General features: G+C 51.2%; 2 protein-coding genes across 4 annotated transcripts in view; one reads left to right on the top strand and one right to left on the bottom strand.

Annotated features, from left to right (window-relative positions):
• The window catches only part of DRC1 (dynein regulatory complex subunit 1), a 41,549-nt gene extending 27,595 nt beyond the window's left edge, over positions 1 to 13,954 (top strand). Inside the window, exons 9-17 of one of the 3 annotated variants that reach the window (XM_046661879.1) lie at positions 3,444 to 3,578; positions 3,933 to 4,165; positions 6,758 to 6,897; positions 8,129 to 8,218; positions 8,748 to 8,834; positions 10,657 to 10,841; positions 11,931 to 12,074; positions 12,418 to 12,520; positions 13,700 to 13,954. In XM_046661879.1, the coding sequence (XP_046517835.1) occupies positions 3,444 to 3,578; positions 3,933 to 4,165; positions 6,758 to 6,897; positions 8,129 to 8,218; positions 8,748 to 8,834; positions 10,657 to 10,841; positions 11,931 to 12,074; positions 12,418 to 12,520; positions 13,700 to 13,756 (1,174 nt within the window). In that variant the 3' untranslated portion in view covers positions 13,757 to 13,954. Of the gene's footprint in view, positions 1 to 3,443; positions 3,579 to 3,932; positions 4,166 to 6,754; positions 6,898 to 8,128; positions 8,219 to 8,747; positions 8,835 to 10,656; positions 10,842 to 11,930; positions 12,075 to 12,417; positions 12,521 to 13,057; positions 13,322 to 13,699 lie in introns of those variants that run through there. The other 2 variants (XM_046661878.1, XM_046661880.1) reach the window with 2 other exon arrangements.
• A 507-nt stretch (positions 13,955 to 14,461) lies between these two features.
• OTOF (otoferlin) overlaps positions 14,462 to 19,430 on the bottom strand; it is a 101,647-nt gene continuing 96,678 nt past the window's right edge. The window contains exons 43-47 of the mRNA XM_046661853.1: positions 18,506 to 18,604; positions 18,112 to 18,353; positions 17,790 to 17,968; positions 17,583 to 17,683; positions 14,462 to 15,507 (exon numbers count right to left, since the gene is read on the bottom strand). Coding sequence (XP_046517809.1) covers positions 15,327 to 15,507; positions 17,583 to 17,683; positions 17,790 to 17,968; positions 18,112 to 18,353; positions 18,506 to 18,604 — 802 coding nt within the window. The 3' untranslated portion in view covers positions 14,462 to 15,326. The remainder of the gene's footprint in view (positions 15,508 to 17,582; positions 17,684 to 17,789; positions 17,969 to 18,111; positions 18,354 to 18,505; positions 18,605 to 19,430) is intronic.

Here is a 19,430-nt window from a genome sequence, read left to right as displayed (position 1 = left end):
TTTAAACTGGTTTGCCTTTGGATCGTACTTATGGACTTTGCAGTGCAGATGTTTTAGATCTCCATGGTACTGCATTTGTTGATATTCTTCTTTATGGCTTCTGGGTTTTGACTCATGGTTAGAAATGCCTTCCCCACCCTGAGGTGATGAAGGACTTCTCCCACATTGTCCAGTGATATATTTATAGTTTCACTTTTTACACTTAAACTTGGACTTTACCTTAGTGTATAGTGTGAGGTGTGAATCCAACTTTTAGTTTTCCCCAGATGGCTAATGATCGTCCCAATGCCATTCCTTACTGATTGGAGATGGCAACTTTATTACTTAACTTCCGTATATATTTGCATCTTTTCTGTTCCATTTGTCTTCTTTGTCTTTTCAAGTCCCAGTACTACACGGTTTTAATTATTGGGGCACTGTAATATGTTTTAATATCTGATAGGGCTAGTCTTCCCATATTACTCTCTAAAAATATAACTAACTCTTGATTCTTTATATCAGGGACACAGCAATTACCAAATAAGGTAACATTTATATAGCTTATTTATTTTTGGTCTTTAAATGAAATCAGAGATGTATATTTATACACACAGCACACTGGTCCAAACACACTCATTCTTAGTGTGCTTGATCCTATTACTCAGAACTTCTCAAATTTCCACTTTCCTCCCTTCTTCCTGCCTCTTTTGTTTCATCCCTCCTCCCTTTCTTCCTTTAAGAAATCTCTCCTGAGTTCCAGACCATTGTGTGAGGCTCTGAGGATCAGAGTAGAATAAGACATGTTATTTAATCCTTGTTTGAGGAGTTTCCCCCAAAACCCAAACAGCCTATTATTATTTATGAATTTATCCACTTGTAGGATGATGATACATTTTGGACAAGGGTTTGTAGAGAAATACCAGTTGACCTTTTGATAGTTATTTATAACAGAAAATGGTACTGAATACATGAGCTGGCATCTTAAGCCTGATGATCTAGATAAATGAGAGTAGTTAGGAGACAATATTTATGAGAAAATCCCTCTATATGCACCATACAAGATAGGGGAACATCAGTGACAGTCACAAATCAGGACAGTGAGAAAGGGTTATCTGGGAGGGCTTCCTGAAGAAGTGAAAGAGTGAAGGAGGGAGGGACGTGAAGTGGCAAAAAGGAGTTAAGAGAAGACTCCGGGGTAGACAGCGCCTGAGCTGGGCGTGGCAGGTCTGAAGGCAAGGAGGCAGGAATCAGGAAGTTGCCTGGTTGACGAAGAGATGGCCCCGTGGGAGAAGGGAGGTTGGCAAGGCGGGAGGTGGGAGAGGAGCCTGAGGCGGAGTTTGGGTTTGATCCACATGGCAGAGGGATGGTTGGCATCATCCACACCACCCCCTCCTCACTGCCTCCTCCCTCTGACTTCAGACTTACCCCACTTTCCCTTGTCCTGAGGAGCCCTTCAGCCGGCCCTGCTGCTCCTCTCGAAGGGCTGTCTTTTTCTCTCCTTGCTCTCATGGCCATTTCCTTTCCTCTTCACTTACCCCTCCTCCGACATTCCAGAAGTTGGCCTATGACCTCAGACGTGGACAAAGACTTCGCTCTGTAGGACACCAAGGATGCCCTTCTAGCCAAACACTGTGGCTTTTCCTTGGGCCTCATCTTAGTGTTAGTGGATAACAGCTCTCAGAACTTTTCTCCTTTGGTTTTCATGACTCTGGAATGTATGCTCTTCTTTCTCCATGTATTCCTAATTTGTTTCCTTTGGTGATTCTGCTTTTTCTTGCCTGGTAAGATATTCTAGAGAGCATCTTACCCCTTTGCTTTTTGTTTTTATTCCCTCTGCCTTGTACATCAGTCTCATGGCTTTGAATTCTACCTCTTTGTTGGCGACTACCAACTTCATATCCCTAATTCAGACTTCACGTCTTTGCTTTATCTGGAACTGCCAAGGGAACATTTCACCTGGAGAGTCGCTGTCGTTTCCAGTGTACAGTGTCTGAAAGCAGCCTTGCCTACCCCCCCAGTTTCCCAGTCCTCCCCCTCCCTCCCCTTCATTTCTAGCTTCCAGCCAGTCACTGAGGACTCGACTTTTTGTTGAGCCATCTTTTCTTTCCCTTGAAGTCCTGCTTTCCTCTCCACTCCCTCTCTTGCCACCCTGCTCAGGCCTTCAGGATTCACTTGGAGTTTATTTTTGTTTTATCAGCTTCTATGATTAGATGACACACAGAAATTCCGTTACTAAATGATGTTGAAAAAAACGATCTGGGATGCCTACTCAAAAAGATTTTTTTTAACCCCTCTCTGTGGAAATTCTCTTAGAAAGCTGTAGTTAAGAAAATAAATTAGATATTTCTTTTTTTCAGAGACTAGGTTAAATAGTTTTTGCACTTTATTGAGGATGAAAATATGAATGATGAATGTTTGTGCTTTAGGGACCTTCTGACTGTTGCAGAATAATGCTCAAGGGGGGACATTTTGTTTAAAAAATTTTTAAACTTAAAATATGTAGGCCTTCAAACTCTCTGTTCCTGTGTAAATGGGGCACTGACATAAGACACCTCTTCAGTAGTTAGACGTGTGAAGTGTGGTCCTGGGTCTAAAAGCCGCGCCTGCCATGCATATTTCACGAGGCAAGTTTCCTTGCACAGAGCTCCTGAGGGCAGTGACATGGGAGCTGTGGCATGGCTCGATTTGCAGTGCTGTTGGTCAGGTGACAGCTCTCTCACTGTGCTGGAGCCTTTGGCCACTCCCCTCTCCTGCAAGCCAGAGTAAGTTCAATGCCTCACCTCTGGGCTCCCCCAGCATTCTGGGTAAAACTTTTTATACCCTACTGTAGTTAATGTTTGTCTTTGTCTCTCACTGGACTGATGGTGCCTTGTGTTCAAACATGTCCTTGTATTCATCTTTGTATTCAAACATACGCTCAGCAGAAAAGAGACCTTTCAGGTTTGATGAATGAACAAGTTAATGAGTGAATGAATGAACGAGCTATTGCACCTGTTAACAGTATCAACTCTTGGAAGACAGAGGACTCCGCTCTCATAGGCTTGTGGTGTGAAGTTTAAATTTTTTCCTTTCTGTTTTCCTTGTTTCAGAAGTGAATTGAACTTCCAAGTCATGAGAGTGAAACAGTTGAGACATGTTATTTAAACATGTGAGGTGGGCACTAGATACGGACACTCTGACGAATGGTGTGTTGAGTGAGATTCAGTTACGCTCTTGCTAGGGGACTGCCCCTTGGTGGATTTGGGCTTCTGGACTGTTTAAATGCATTTCGTTCTGGACAATCTCATTACCTCCTGTTGCCTTTCCTTGATCATAACTGGAGTTGCGTTTTGGAAAACATGGGGTCTGCCCTTCCAAAAATCTGGCCCTGGGTTTGTTGTAGAACTGAGTGAGGTGGATGAGAGGAACATACATTACACCTTCTATTCAGCGGCAGACTAACTTTCTTCTTCGCTTCAACGCAGCCTGCATGATATACTTAACAATCTGAGATCAAAATATACCAAGCAGATAAAGCAGTTTCAGGAGGAGAACCAGTCACTAACCTCAGACTACAAACGCCTTGTGAAGCAATTCAAGGAGCTACAGAAAGCCATGAGGTATTTTAGGGGCTTGGGACCCAAGGCACGTGCCCTAGAATAGAGGTTGGGGGTAGAGTTGGTAGTGGCAGTGATTTCAGTAGACTTTGATATCGCCAGGCTTTTGGAGCTGGACCAGGCCACTAAAGAGTCCTTTGTGCTGCCTTCCTTGTCCCTTTACTTCCATGTCACTTGCCTTGTTTACACTTACAAGGGTGGCTTCTCGTCAGTCATAGGTGAGGATCAGTGGTCCAGGGACTGGGCCAGGCCCAGGATTTCCCACAGCTCTGCCTCAGCTCTTACCCTGCTGCTAATTGAGGGGACCCTGGCCAGGTCCAGGGTCAGTGGGCCATGCTCAGTAACTCTTCTTTACAGGCATTTTGCTCTCGTCGATGAGGAGCAGTTTCAGGAGATTTGGCTGATGAATGAAGAGGAGGCAAAGGATCTGATAAGCAGAGCCTTTGATGTAGACAGGATCATCCATACCCATCACCTGGGGCTGCCCTGGACAGCGCCTGATTTCTGGTTCCTGAAGAACGTGGGCCCTATTTCTCAGCAACAGTGGAAGTCGGCCACACAAATATTAGAAGAAGTGCTGATGCAAACAGGTGACTAGAATCAAGTCACAGAGTCTTTGAGCTGGAGGGGCCCTCTGAGAACACTGGGTCAACCTATCCATTTTACAGATAAGGGAACTGAAGTCCAGAGAAGGGGAAGAAGTCTCATAGCTAAGAGGTCCATCGGGCATGCCTGGCTGACATGGCTTTTAAGTCTCCTCTGCTTTATAGCTTTATCCTCTCCCCTGGATTGTAAACTGGCAGTTAGATCTAGAAGCTTGATTAGATTCAGGTTCTATTTATTTTTGCTAAGTACACTGTTGTGTACCTCCATTGAGATAAACTAATGTTAGATTGTCTTTCTTCTTGTGATGTTAGCAACCACTGATAATCATTTTCTAAGATCCATTCATTGCAGGAGGGATTGCAAAATGGTGAAACTCTGAATTCTGTCATCATGTCTTCATTTATTAGCTGGGACACTTCTGAAAAGAGAGTCTTCCCCTCATCAGCTTTTTGTTGCCCTGAGATACAGTTTGTACAGGAAAAGCAGGATAGGTGCTTATCCTTTCTCTATACTGGTTCTCAGAATGAATGGGTTGGGTCTCTAACATCTTCCACGGGCGACCAATGAGGTTTTATAAAAGACAAAATCCCTATGAACACATGGATTTAAATAAATTTGATGTGCTTCAGCTCCTGCCATTAGCATCCTTGCTGATGCTCGAGTTGTCCCACCTTTGGCCAGAGGGTGTCTCTTCCTGTGGCCCCTGGGTCCCGTTGACACAGCCCTGGTAGGCTTTGATAGTTTCCTGGCTTTCTGGAATGACCAGGCGTTCCAGGCTCACCGTATACTGTTCCTGCATCAGGTCTGGGATCAGCTGTTCCTCCCGGGAGGCCCAGTCCTTTTAAGCAGGGAAGGTCTTGCGAAACCGTCCTTTCATTGTTTTGGGTTGGTCCTCGTTTCCAGGCCTTCTCAGTGGACGAGCCTAGGGTAGAGGATTATGTATTCAAGATAAAACAAATCATGTGTTCATCCTAATAGTTCCTAATCATCAGGATGTCAGGATTTTTACTTAACCTTCTCAAAGCGTGTCTCCTCGCTCCTGAGTTGGAAATCCTGGTACTCAGTGACTCCAAAATAGTTACTCATTGCTCTTCCTAAGCTACCATGGAATGGTCTCAGCGTGGAACACCAACCCTGCCACTAACGAATGATTACTAAGCGAGTTTAAACTTTCCCAGAGTTCTTTTTGTTCTTAGGGTGTGTCCCACTAGGGATGTGCAGACAGACTGCTGTTTTAGGGTTACTCGGAATAGTTTCTATGCGCTTTTGTCACCAACTGACAACACATTTAGGTCTTTTCGTTTTATTTTTGATTGTTAGGGATTACTTTTCACAATTTAATTTTGTTTAATAGTTATGTAAAATATTTACATGCTTCCCAAGTCAAATGTACAAAAACAAGGCAGTAGACTCAAAGAAGTGTGGCTTTTCTCCTCTCTGCCCTATTTCGCCCTTCTGCTAGAGGGAACTATTTAAACATTTATAGTTTGTCCTTTCATTGCTTTTTAAAATTGTAAACAAATGTGTGTATATATTTGTGTAAATCCGTTTTTTTTAGGTAAATGAGAGCATATGCTTTCCTCCACCTGCTTTTTTCATTTACTATATATCCTGGAGATCAAGCTATAGTAGTAAGAAGCAATATTCTTCATTCCTTTTTATCTGGTACCCTCTTATGTGGCTGTGTCTGATTGATTCACAGTCCTCTGTTGATGGTCATTTGGGATATTTCCAGTTTTTTGGTTTTTTTTGCTATTACAAACAGCGCTGCAACAAATAGCTTTGTGCATTTGTGTTTTCATGTTTTGCTGGTGAATTGTTGGGACAGATCCTGGGAGATGGATTGCTGGGTCAAAGGCTCAATGCTCTGTGATTTCGCTGGATGTCGCTCCACAGGAATGGTACCACTTTGCAGCCCCACCAGCAATTTGATTTCTTGTACTTTTCAAAACCTTTTCATATATGTTATCTCAGTGTACCTTTTGACAACCAGTAAAACCTGGAGGGTCCAATGATTTTTATTCCTGTTTTCAGATGAGGAATGTATATTCTAAGACATTTTCTAATTTTTAATTTTCACTGAGAAGGTTTTTGACTCCTGCCGTCAGCCGTCAGCTCTTGTGGGCAGTATTCTTTTGTGGGGCGCCGCCGCTCCTGCCTGTGAGTTGGCTGCTTCTGGTCCACTGCAGGTTTCGAAACCACATGGCAGATGCGCCTGATTTCTCTCTAGAATAAGAATAAATAGGTTCATCCCCCGCTGCCCACTTCCTTGTCGTGGCTGGATGTTGAGTATGATGTTTCCAGGTAGATGAAATTTGGTAAAGTGAGGCATTATAGCTTGGCTGAGAATGGCAGACTTCTCCAGAGAGTCTCTTATTCTGACCCCCAGGCTCCCTTTTTTCCCCTCAAAATGGGCTTTCTTCAGCTGGAGAAACTTGATAGTGCCTTAAGAAGGCTTTTTAAGAGGTAAATGTTCTCAGGGAAAGCCAGTTGACTGGTTCTGAAAGTCAGCAAGGCCAAGAAATGATCTTCTTTTTCTTTCCCTCTCTCTTCTCTCTGTGCCGCATCGGCAGAAGAGGGGGGCGCAGAAGATGGGAGGGCAGAAGAGGAGGGGGCAGAAGAGGGCGCCTCGGAACCGGAGTCTTACCTCGACCCGCCAAAGAAGGTTTCAGCAAAGACTACCAGGAAGATCCTGATGCTTCTCTGTGACGAGTCGGTGAGGCGGGGCTGGGGCTGTGGCAGAGGGCCTCCCGGGGGTGGCTTTGCCGACTTTCTGCTTTGCCGACTTTCCGTTGTTGCCTCTTGTCTGCTGCTTCTGATGACTCTGGCCAGGCCAGATGGGGCCTGGAGGCAGGAGTGGATCGGCCCTCGGGAACAGAGCTGGAGGCTGGCCCCTGGACTTCGAGGGGCACTTCACAGAGAGGCTATGCCTCAGAGTTGGCCCCTCTGCCCAGTGGGTCCTCCCTTAGCGGGTCAGCAAGGCATGGTTCAGGGCTGCCGACAGGCTCCTGCTAATTTTTAGAAAATGCTCGTTGTTTGAGAGATGGGGCATCAGTCTTGCCTCCATGAACCCACCTGCCAAGTAGTGTGGCCACAACCGACCTGGCCCTTTTCTGGAATCTCAGTTTGCAGTTAGTCTGGCTGTGTTGGGCTTTGGCTATCTGCACTGGATATTCACGAAAACCACTAGTGTAAAGGCTGTGTTGGAGCTGGCTTAGCAGAATTCGAGGTGTTGCCAAATGTGATGGGTGTTTATTTAGATGTTATAGTTCTAAGATGGGCAAAAGAGCTGGAGCAAGACCTGGCAGCCTCCAGTGACCTTGGGACAGTTTTCTTTGGCCCAGGGCTGCCTCCTGCCACTAAGGGCAGCTCTTTCTGAAGGAGGCTGCTGGCAGGTGCTCCCCTTTCTGTTTGCGGACTTGCTGCCAGTGGCTGCCTTTCCATGGAGCCCTCCCTCAGGTGTCCCCAGCTCAGAGCTGGCACCGGGCACCCGGTCTTCTCTCCACTCCCCACTTCATGTGCGCTGTGTTCTGATATGCTGTGTCCCTCTCCCTTCCTGCCTTCCTCTCGTCCAGTGCAATGCCTACTAGGTGTTCTGTAGGTATCTGGGGACTAGCATGTGAGTGAAGGGACACTGGGCGGGTGGGAGTCTGACTGGGTCAGGTTTGGACAGCTGTGGGAGCTCAGCTGTTTGCCCAGTGGCTGGTGGGTGAAGTGAGTCAGCACCCTTCTGAGGTGGAGGAACTAAATCCATGATGGGCACTGGCTTCATCCCTTAGGCATCTTAAGAAGGCCCTCCGCTGGGGTCCCCACTGCCCGAAGTCTCATCCTTGGGGCTTCTGCTCTGTGGAGTCCTCCCTGGCTAGTTACACAGAAGGAGGCTGCAGACCCTACGACTTGTTCCTGAAACCCGTCTCTGACCGGAAATGACGTCTTCCTTCTCTCAGGGTTTCCTCATAGACAGCAAGCTGCTGAGACTTCTCCTCCCCCTGGAGAAGACCGAACGCTATATGCTGAGGCTGGACGCCATCTTCTCAGTGAGTCCCACTGGGCTGAGTGGACAGGGGCTGGGGACCTCATTCTAAGACAGTCCTCCTGTGTTCTTCCACCATGGCCTCAGCCCTGGGAGTAGATGCGGATCTCCTGGGGCCTCTCTCACCATCACATCCTTCCCTTCACTTACTCTCATGCAAGACATTGGCCTCAGAGTCATTTAAATGTGTCCCACCCTGACCCTTGCTCTACCAGCTTCTCGCTCTCATGGCCCAGCCCTCAGACCGTAGGTTCTCCCCTACACCCCTAAACTCAGATGTGTGTTCAGCTCCCTTTCGTGTTTTCCTGCCCACAAGACCTGACTGGTGCAGCTGGTCCCAACTCAGCATCCTTTCTCTGTTCTGATGTGGGTCCCAATCTCACTGCCCTTCCCAGCGTTGAACCCCCTCCGCTCTGGGCCATGGCAGGTGTCGGGGTGTTGAGGGAAGCAAGCCAAGCCCCCTGCTCTTAGGAGTGAGGGTCTGTTGATTCCCTGGATGTGACGTTTGAGCAGTCCTTCTGTTTCTGCCTCAGGCCATTGGAATTGAAAGTGAGGATGACTTGTATAAACTGGTGAACTTCTTCCTCAAATACCAAGCTCATCATTCACTCTCCAGTCAGGTAAGGCGAAGTGCAACCAGAAAGAGAGCATTTAAAATTCTCCTGGAGGGCCCCAGAGGGCAGTGCTGCCTTTGAATAATCCTTCTGGAGAAAGAGTGAGGGTTTTATGTCAGGGATAACTAACTTAGCATTTTCCTTATTATTGTTACTTTTTCTGTTTACAAAGGGAAGAATGGTTGGGGCTCAGATGCTGTTCTCAGACTGGGGCCCCAGGGGTCTTTTCCTGGGCCTCCCTCACAACCAGGCCTCAGCCACCGTGAGACCTGGGCCCACCAATGCTGCATGTTTTGATCCGCAGCACTTTCCTGCAAAGCAGGGCCCATTTCTAATACTTACCTTGATTGGCTCTTCTGAAGCAGTCATCATGTTAAGAATATTATAACATTTTAATTCAAAAATTAAAAACTTCAATTTAAAAAGTTCTTTTTAGTTTACTAACCTCAGGGTGAGATCCCTGATATGCTTCCAAAAGGAGTTGGCTGAGTGAACAAAACTCAGAAGCCATAAAGGAAAAAAAAAGATATATTTGACCATGTTAAAAAAAGTTCAGTACGGTGAAAATCACTATAAGCAAAGTTAAGATAAGGATGACAAGCTGGGGGACAATATTTTTAACTCATATCACAGGTAAGGGCTATTTCCTTAATATGTAATGAACCTCCATAAACCAATAAGAAAAAGGTCAACAACTCAATGGCAAAGACAAGGAATATGAACAAACACCTCCTAGAAGAGGCAATAGAAATAACTTCTAAACATATGAAAAGATAATCAGGCTTTCTTGTAATAAGAGAGATGCAAATTAAAACTGCCCAAATTCCATTTTCACCTGTCAGGTTGGCAAAAATCTGAAAGCCTGATAGTGCATAGTGATGGCTGAGGGGTGGGAAACAGGCACACTTGTGGGAGTTGTGTAAGTTGCTGGTGGGAGTGTAAATTGTTGTGGCCTCCATGGATGGCAGTTGGGTGGTATCAATTACAAAACTGTATGCACTTTGCCTTGCAATTCCTCTTCTAGGATTTTATTCTATAGATGTACATCCATACATTTGAAATGCTGTGTTTACTGTAGCTTATCCATTGCAGCACTGTTTGAAGTGACAGAAGATTGGAAATAATCTAAATTTCCATCATTAAGAAAGTGATTAAATAATATATGGTGCATCTACACCATGGAATACTATGCAACTGTGAAAAAGGAACAAAGAAGTTTTTAATGTATTTATGTGAAAAGATCTCTGAGGTTTATTGGTATGTGAAAAAAGCAAAGTGCAGAACTGTGTGCGTAGTGTAGCATCACACAAAAATAGGGAGGAAAGTATCTTTGCTCTATGGACATAGTATTTGGGAGGATATATAAGAAACTGATGACATTGGTTTGCCTGTGGGAAGTAAACTGAATGAGCTGTGAGATAAGAGTAGGAGGAAGATGCTTTTGAATTTAAAAATTAGAATAGAATTTAATTTGTATTATGATTCAAATGGATATATATATATCATGTAGGTTTTATGAAGATTAATAAAATGAACACCTGGGAGCCCCTATTTAGAAACAGGACATTGTCATTGTTTTGAAGCCCCATATGCCTGTCCCTGGTCATTCCCCTTTCTCTTCCACTCTGTCCTCTCACAATTTCTTTTCTTGTGTAAATGTCTCCCTCTGCATCTTTTCTGTAACTTTGGGAGCTTTCTGCGAACTTTCCTCCATTTTTGTCTCTTCCTGTCTGTCTTCATATGCTCACGCCCGTGTACCCCCAACCCGTAGTTCCTGCCCTTGCACCTCTCTTCAGATCAACCCTGGAATCTCTGTCACCCACTACAGGAGCAAGCAAGCCTGATGTCAGCGCTGGAGCCAGCAGAGCAGGCAGATGTTGAGGGAGGGAAGCAGGAAAGCCTTGTGGAAGGGGAGCTGGAAGAGAAGGAGACCCCCCCCTCTCCCGGGCTCATCCACCCCAATGATGTCCTCAAGATTCTGGAGGCCTTTGTCATGGGTCTGAAGAAGCCTAGGTGGGCTGTGGTGCTGGAGGGCTTGCCTGAGCACTGGGGAAGCTGCATGGGATGGGGCCAAGCAGGTGCTAGTGAGTGGAAAAGAGGCTACTGAGCAAGATCTTGGGGGGTGAGGAAAGGGATATCTAAAGGGAGGGCGAGAGGAGTCATTGGACATTATCTTGAAAGAAAGGGGGTGTAGAAGTGATTTGCATTTTTTCATTCCTCATTCATTCAATCAACAAACAAGTACTGGGGTCTGCTATGTGTAGGCCCCTGAGAGATACCTCCTTGTGGTCAGAACAGTGGTCAGAGCACATACAAGGTGTCACGTTGCTCAGAGGCAGAAGTGGTTGACTCCAACTGGCATGTCAGATAAAGCTTTAGGAGGAGATGGCACCAGAACTGGGTTTTCTTAAGTGGATAAAGTGGGGCAGAGGGCATTTCACGATGTGACAACCCGGGGAAAGGCCTGGTGTGTTCAAGAATCATGACAGAGAGAGATGGTTAGTGTCAGGGGTCTGGGAAGTGGGAGCGGTGATCTCCAGATCATGGAGAGCCTTGCCCAACGTGCCAGAGATTTTTGTCGTTACCCTGCAGTGGGCCGGAGCCAGAAAGGGACCTGAGGCGGTGGGGGAGCTGTGGTTAGACTTGTGTTTCAGAAAGATCACTTTGGTGGCAGGGAGGGGGTGATGCTGGATGCAACGAGAGCAGTCAGGTTTGTCCAGGTCGGGGTGAAGTCCTGGATTAAGGCCATCCTAGCAGAGATGGAGAGGAGATCACCCATTTTGAGAGCTGTTTTGAATGCATTAGTGAAGAAATGGGCATAGTTTGAGCCGTAAGGCCAGTGAGGTAAACTGATGGAGAGAAAGAGGGTGGATGAAACTCTGACAAAAGTGACAATGACACCGAGAATCGGGAACATTGATGATAAGTATGTGTCCTTTTGGAGGATCTGTCATAATCTGGTTGATAAACATGTATAGCTGAGTGGGTAGGTGACAGGTGGGTAAGCGGTAGGTCTGTGAGGGACAGACATGGTGACCGGCACTGCTTGGGGGCCTGAGTGGTGCCGGGGGAGAGGGTGGTACCAGTGCTCTTGACCTGCAGGGACTCTCGGGCGCCAGTGAAGTTGCTGAAGGACGTGCGTGATGACTCAGAGGACTCTGAGTACTGGAAGGCCCTGGCCACAGTTATCCCCGACGCCACGCAGAACCTCTGGGATGCGCTCTACACGGCCTTGGAGAAATACCAGTAAGTGTGGACGTCCTGGCCCAGGAGAAGGAGGGAGCCAGGCGGGTAGGCGGGGGAAGGATTCTGCTTGGAGCAGCCGCATTTACCACCTCCCGTCCCATGAACTCTTGGGGAGAAGAGCTGCCTTTGGCAATTCCTGATGAGGGGCACATCACGTCTGGACCTGTCCTCCCTGCCCTTTCCCACTAGCCTGGCTCGTGCAGGGCAGGAGGGTTGCTCTGGTGGCTGAGACTTCTGGGGTCCTCTTCCACCTCCACCCACAACAGACACACAGAGACCCTGGCCCCTGCTTGGTAGAGGATGAAGGATTCACTGGGCCTCTAACCTACGTTTCTTCCCGAAGCCTCGTTCTGACGCAGAGGGCCAAGCTGCTGATGGAGAACAGTTCTCTGGAGCAGCAGAACACAGAGCTCCAGATGCTGCTGCAACAGTATCTGAATTCCAAGGTGGGTGACAGGGACCCTGCAAGGTAGGCGGGGTGCTCAGGAGGCCGGGGGAGGCGGTGGGACTGGAGCTGATGTTAGGAAATGAGGAGCCCTTTTCCTCCGGAGGCCAGGGAGCTTTGAGATGTGGGTTGTAATAGTGTCCCTTTGATGCCCACGGTTTTGGGCACCAGCTGCTGTTGGACCACTCTTAGAAGCAGTCCCACTCTTGGAAGCAGTGACAGCTCCACAGCTTCCAGAGCGCTTCCATAGGATTTTTCTTTTTTGGTCTCAACAACCCGTCTGTGAGGTAGCTAGGGCAGTAATTATTCTCCCCCTTTCACAAAAAGGAGAATCAAAACTTGGAGACTTTGTAACTTGCCCAGAGTGCGGGCTTTCCCACTCTGCCAGCCCACTTGTCTGGCGTAGGATGTGGCGTGGTTAGAGGAGGCTCCCGATGGGGCAGATACTGCCTGGCCCCCACTCCTGCCCACTCCATTGGTAGTTGGGGCAGCTTCCTCATGGCCTGAAAGAGGACAAATCTCATTGTCTCTGCTCCAGAGGGAAGAGTTCACTCATAACACAGTTGCTGGCTCTGCTGTGCTGATGTAGCGTCCTTCATGTGGTCCCGAGGCCATGGGCCAGGAGGGTTGTGTCACACTGGGCCGAGCGTCGGTCCTTCATCATCAGCTGTGCATGTGAGGCCAGCCACAAGCCCAGGCACTGGGGGTGTGTGGCCCCGTGTGGTCTCAGGCCCAGGCCACACCTGAATGGGGATGTGGTAAGCCTGAGTGTCGTAACGGCTTCTTGGCCTGTGACAGGTCTCAGACATTAGGGGACCGTTTGGTCCACGCTTCCTTTGATGCTGCTGTGTATAAGAGTTTAGGGGAGAGGGCGGGGCTAGAGTGGGGATGGGATGGGCAGGTGAAGAGGAGAGGGGAGCATTTAAGAGAACGGCAGAGCAGAAGGTAGAGAATGTTACTGGAGGTTAGCTCGCCAGAGAAACCAAACAAGAAGCCCAGGGGCTTGTCTTCTGAAGGAAGGCCGACGGGGGCTTTCCCAGGCATCTGGAAGCATTTGGGGAGGACAGGCTTGCAGAGGCTTGGAGGCCTGTGGGAGAGCCAGCATGTGCCCCTGACCCCAGAGCCAGGGAGAAGGAGGGCCCTGGGGAAAGCAGGATGACCTTTGTTCTTTCTTTTCCAGATAAACTCAGAACTGCAGGTTCCTCCGACTCAAGTGTTCGGGGTACCTGCAAAGTAGAGCCAGACCTCGGAGGCTGCGGGATCAGGGCAGATGCTGGTGTTGGTGTCGGTGCCGGTGCCTGAGGCGCATGCATCACCTGGGAGCTGCCTGGGTCTGCTCTGGATGTTCCGGAGCCGCTGTTGTAGGGCCTGTCCAAATAAGGCGACAAGAGGAGTTACCTGTATCCTCAGTCATGATTAAAGTCTTTAAAAAGTTGTGGCTGAATCTGTCTGAAGAGGTCAGGTCCGCTGTGACATGGCCCCCTGCCCCCAGCTCTGTGTCGCGAGGGGACTTTGTTCCCGTCCTCAGATCGTGGTGTGAGGACAGGCACGTTGCTGTGAGACAAGGCCCAGGCAGCGGCGTGGGGCCCCTTCTTGCTTCTGGGGGCGGTTGGTTTCTATGCATGGAGGCTGGAGCTCTGGGGCTCTTGTGGGGTCTTAGGCCTTCAGACTGTCCTTGGGCCTGCAGGACCCCTTTGGTGAGGTTTTGGGGCCCCTGGGTCCACCCTGGTGTGCCCCCTGGGCTGTGACATGAGGGTCCTTCTGTGGGCAGCCTGGGCAGGTGGCCTTAGGCCCGCCTTAGGCCCGCCTTGAACCCTGGACCATGAGGCCATCCAGAGGGGCCCAGCTGGTATTGAGTTTGCCAACCTCAGTGTGCCTACTGACCCTGTGCCCCCACACCCATCCCCTCACTTGACCAACTGCAGACTTGTCAACTCAGTGTTTGATTTCTTTTATTAAGAGAAAAATCACCACTCAAGAAAGGAAAAACAGCAAAGAGAAACCCAGCTCACACAGGCAGAGGGCAGCACTTCAAAGAACAAACTCCTGGCTGAGCTGTAGGGACCGAAGGGCAGGCTCTGCAGGGGGAGGGCAGAGGTTGCCTGGGGAGGTAGGGGGACCAGAGGTTCGCTCTCACTGCTCCGTGTCTAGGCTTGTGAGCACTAGCCCGGCCGAGGAAGCTCTGGGAAGCCATAAACCCCACAGGCAGGGCAAGGCCTGGGCTTGTGTACCCGCCATGGCCATGGCGACTGCCCGGGCAGGAGGAGGAGCCCTGGGCCATGGAGCCAGATGGAGGCAGCCACGGCAGGGTTAGCAGGAAGGGTCTGGCCCACTTCTGCAGCATGACGGTGGAGTCAGTGGCCCTCACAAGATGATGTCTGGGGAAGGGCAGGGGGATGCTGTTTGCTTGTTCTTTCTTTTCAAAGCCCTGGGCACTGGCCCGTGACATGATTCTCAGTTAATTTCTTTAAAACTTTAGTGCTTGCCAGAAGGCCTGGGGGAGGGTGTGGGGTGGCTTCTTCAGAGCCAGGGCCTGCAGAAGTTGCCTCAGCAAGCTGGGGCAGATCCCCAACCCCTCCCACATTCCCCACCCACAGGCAGGGACCAGAGAGGCAGGACAGGGCGAGCAGCAGGCTTGGGGTGGTGATGATGGGCGCCCCAGCAGCCAGGAGGCAGGCTCCTGGGACCTGAGGCCCCAAGGGTGGACACCGGGCTCCTCAGGCTCCCCAGGGAGACGGGAACGTCCACGCCAAGGAGGGGGAAAAGCACAAGCCCAGGAGAGGAGCTGCAGGGAGGCCATGGGGCCTTCACGCTCCTAGGAGCTTCTTGACCATGTAGCCGGGGAGGCTGTAGAGGAAGAGGGCCAGCATGAGCAGCCCCAGCAGCGCCAGCACGATCTTGATGATGAGCCACTTGTACCGTGTGCAGATGAGGTACTTGATGGACTTGAGGGGGTTGAGGAACCAGACGAAGGCCGTGTCGGGCCGGCTGCAGGAGGGGGAGACTCGGTCAGGCAGTGGCGGCTCTCAGGGCACCCCCTCCCTTCAGCCCTTCTAGACCCCAAGAGGCCCCATCACAGCCACGGTCCCAGAAGCAATGAGGGCGGGAGGCAGGGTTCGAGCCCACTTCTCAGCATCAGGTTTGCTGCTTATATTCCCTGTCGTCTTTGCAGGACCCCCTGGCACCCCCCGCCTCCTCCCAAGGCCTCAATGGCATTTCTGGCATTGGGCAGCCATCCAGCCTCGACCTGGATGCTCGCAGCGATGGCAGCTCACCACCTGAAGAGGCAGCGTGCTGCAGGCAGCCCTGAGTATCAGCTTTTGCAGTTTAGCAACGTGGTCCATTGCCCCTGCTCGCTCTCCATTGCCCCTGCTCGCTCTCCGTGAGATCAGCACCCCTCACCTCCCCGCCTTTCCCATGAACAGAAGCTTCTGTCTGCACCAGGCCCTGCCAGGGGTCTGAGGAGCCCTGTCACCCTCACCCACCGGCCCACTGCCAGGCTGCCATCGCTACTCTACCTTCTGCACGGCCTCCTGGCCAAGAAGTGCATGTTGAGGTTTATATTCTGTTGTTTGTGTTCCAAAAACAACAGGTTTTATGAAATGTCAAGATAGAAAAATCAAAGTATTGAATATGCTTTTTCAAATTCCTGCCCCGCCAACTCCTGGAGGACACTGCGGAGCGGGGGTGTGGGCTCAGGGCACCTGGTTTCCAATCCAGGCTGGGACAGGCAAGTGGGGCACTCTGTGAGCCTCAGTTTCCTCACTGACACAATGGGGTTGACAGTGGACCCCGCCTCCAGGGTTGGTAAGGGCTGAAGGGAGGCAGGGACAGGCGACGCCCCCAGCACTGCCTGGCGCGGAGCGTGCTCAGCAAAGGCTGGCTCCTGAGCCGTTGACATCGGGTGGAGCTGCTGACCATTCTGTAGGGCGGACAGCGGCTCTGGTCGCCAGGTGGATGCTGGTAGAAACTATGCAGGACTCACTGGCTAATCCTAGGCAAACCCTTTCCCCTCTCCCTGTCCAGAGCTCAACTTCTTTCTGCCAGCGGGACCAGGGTGGAGTCTGTCAGGAATGTCGCTGGGCGAGGAGGTGGTATAGTGCGAAGAACACTGGATCGGCAATTGGGAAACCCAGGCTGAGTCCTAGCTCTACCCTAATTTGCTAGGTGACCTTGGGCAAGCTACTTCACCTCTCTGGCCTAATATGTAAACGTGCAAAATAGTCACTTCCAGTTCTGAGTCTGCGGAACTATTTGAAAGCTTGAAGGTTGGCTGTGTCTGTGTGTGCATATGCGTGTGTATGCATGTGTGCGTGCACTTGTGCATGTGCACGTGTGTGTTCTGCATGCTGCCCAGCTCATGAGCCCTAGCTCCAGAGGAAGAAGGGAGGAGTACCAGACCCAGGAGGATGCCAGGCTCGGGCCCCCAGGATCTTCTTGGCCAGGTAGCCAGGCACAGAGTAGAGGAAAAGGGCGAGGCGGAGAAGCAGAATCGCGAGCGGCAGCAGTTTGAGGAGCAGCCAGCGATATGTGTGCCACAAGAAGTAGCAGGCAGACTTGAGAGGGTTCAAGAACCAGATGAAGCTTGTGTTGGGCCGGCTGGAGCAGCAAGAGGAGCGGAGGGGGCACGGAGAAAGGACACAGGGAGTGAGGGCTCAGGGCACGGCGAGGGGCCCCAGCCAGGAGGGGCCTGACCCTGGGCTGAGTGTGCGTAGTTCCCGCCACCTCCACAGCCATCAAGGCTGCCTGGGGCCCCAAATTCCACCACTGCAGCTGTTTGCCTTTGACTGAAGCTAGGAAGAGCACTTGACTCTGCTAAGTGTGGCCTTCCCCGCGAGGGGCGCTGCTTCCCAGGACGGACAGCCCCTGCTCTGGTTCAGAAGGAGCTGGTGGATTCCGCAGGGAAGGAGAGGAACAATGAGGCTGTGGCCCAGGGAGGGACAGAGAGGGCAGAGGTGCCTGCAGAGCGGGGGCAAGAAGACCAGAAGGTTCTGGTCCTCTTTCCTGTTCCAGGGCCACCAGGGGCCAGCGCGGCAGGGTGGCCTGACAGGCAGGGCACTCACTTGGGTTTCTCTAGGGGGTCAGGTTCATTGCGGGCCAGGCCAACAGGATTCTTCTCCGCCTCCTCAGCAGTGAGTAGATGCAACTCCGCCTCCACCTTGCCCTGCAGAAAGGGACAGATTGGGCCCAGAGCCCGGGCCAGGTGCCAGGCAATCGGCACTCCAGCCTGGCCCAGCCCTGCCCTCTGCCTGAGCAGAGCTGGTGCCCACCGTGAGCTCAAACTCGTCATTCTCATTTCGAGCCAGGAGGGGCCACCAGCCTTTGACGCGCTTCTGCTTGAAGATGGAAACCAGGGGTACGTCCACCTCCCCCGTGGCCATCTCCATGGTGCACTGCTTGGCGGTCTTTGCACCCCGTGGGAACCGGTTCAGGTCCAGCTCGATGGCCCCTGTGGCAACCTCAGAGTCAGAGATCGGGTCAGACTGACCCCATGCCTCACTCACCTGGGGTGGGCTCACCTGTCCTTACCGCCCCCTGCCTTATCCCCTCCATTTTGGGTCCCAGTCCCCCCCGCCCAGCCTGGCCCTGCACCCAGGAAGTCGTCCGCGGAGAAATGGTCGGCATCCCAGATCTGCAGGGTGAGCCGTGCTGGGATCTTGTATTCGGTTTCGTCCCAGGAGAACATGGACTCCTTCTTGGAGATGACAATCTTTTCCTCGGCAGCCAGGTAGTCGAAGGGGAACAGGTAGCGCCAGTTGAAGTTGCCCTCGCCAGTGAGGGAGTGGTAGTGGACGTCTGTGTCCTGCTTGTCCTCCTGCTGGCCCTTCAGCCACCTGCGGGATGCCACCCGCTCCAGACCTGCGGCCACACCCAGAGGGGCCTCTCCCCACCCCACAGCTCCCCTTGTCCTCTCCCTCCTCTCCTGCCTCCCAGGAAGGTGGCTCCCCAGCTCAGCTCCCTCCCAGCCAGGGGGCCTCTCACTGACCCCCGCACAAAAATGTCACTGGACTTCTCCCCAGTGAAGAAGTCATCGTCCTCCAGGACCACTTCATCCGTGTTCCACACGATGACCCGCAGCTCGTACCTGGGCAGGGTAGAGGCTGATCACCTGCCTGGGGGTGGGGTTTCCCCAGGGTCTTGGGTCTAGGATGGGGCAGGGAGCTGGAGATGAGATGACCAGTAGTCTTGGGGACTCAGGGCTGGGCCAGGCTGGGGCTGCGAGAGCAGATGTGGAGAGATGCTGAGGGGATGGGGAGAAGTTGGGGCCCCTGGTGAGCGAGAGAAGGTCAGCCAGCCAGCATGGCTGTTGTGAGGCGAGCCCTGGGGGAAGCCTGTCTGGTGGACAGCCAGGACCCCCAGCACACTCCTGGACAGGGAGGCGGCCTCAGGGCAGGGAGGGGCAGGGGCCGGCTGCTGGGGGGTGGCTGAAGCGGGGCCCAGAGAGTCAGGAGCAAGTTCCCCTGTCTGCAGAGACCAGAAGCTCCACGGCAGTTCCAAGTGAAGTTTACCCAGCAGCCGGCAGCGGACACCCAGGGAATTTGGTTTCCTTTATGTCCTTGACCCCAAAGAGGATTTTCTCCTCCAAGTGTAATTGTCATTATAAATGAAGTAGTTACATTTCAACCATTAGGAGTGAGGCTGAGTCATCCACTAAAAATGGGAGTGTGGGCCTCACTGGAGTTAACGCCCTGGACAAGTGACACCTGGGTTGGGGTGTCCCCAAGTGGCAGGCTCTGGAACAGCACATGCACGGCCTCAGACCGGGAGGCTATTCCAGGCAGAATTGGCTGCATGATTTGTGGGCCCAGGGCATAAAGGGAAAGCAGGGCTCCTTGTTAAAAAATCATTAAGAATTTCAAGGGGCTGGCCTGGGGGTGCAGCGGTTAAGTTCGCATGTTCCGTTTCAGCGG

This window comes from Equus quagga, chromosome 5, assembly GCF_021613505.1.
Source record: "Equus quagga isolate Etosha38 chromosome 5, UCLA_HA_Equagga_1.0, whole genome shotgun sequence".
Taxonomy (NCBI): Eukaryota; Metazoa; Chordata; class Mammalia; order Perissodactyla; family Equidae; genus Equus; species Equus quagga.
This window is presented reverse-complemented; position numbering and strand designations above follow the sequence as displayed.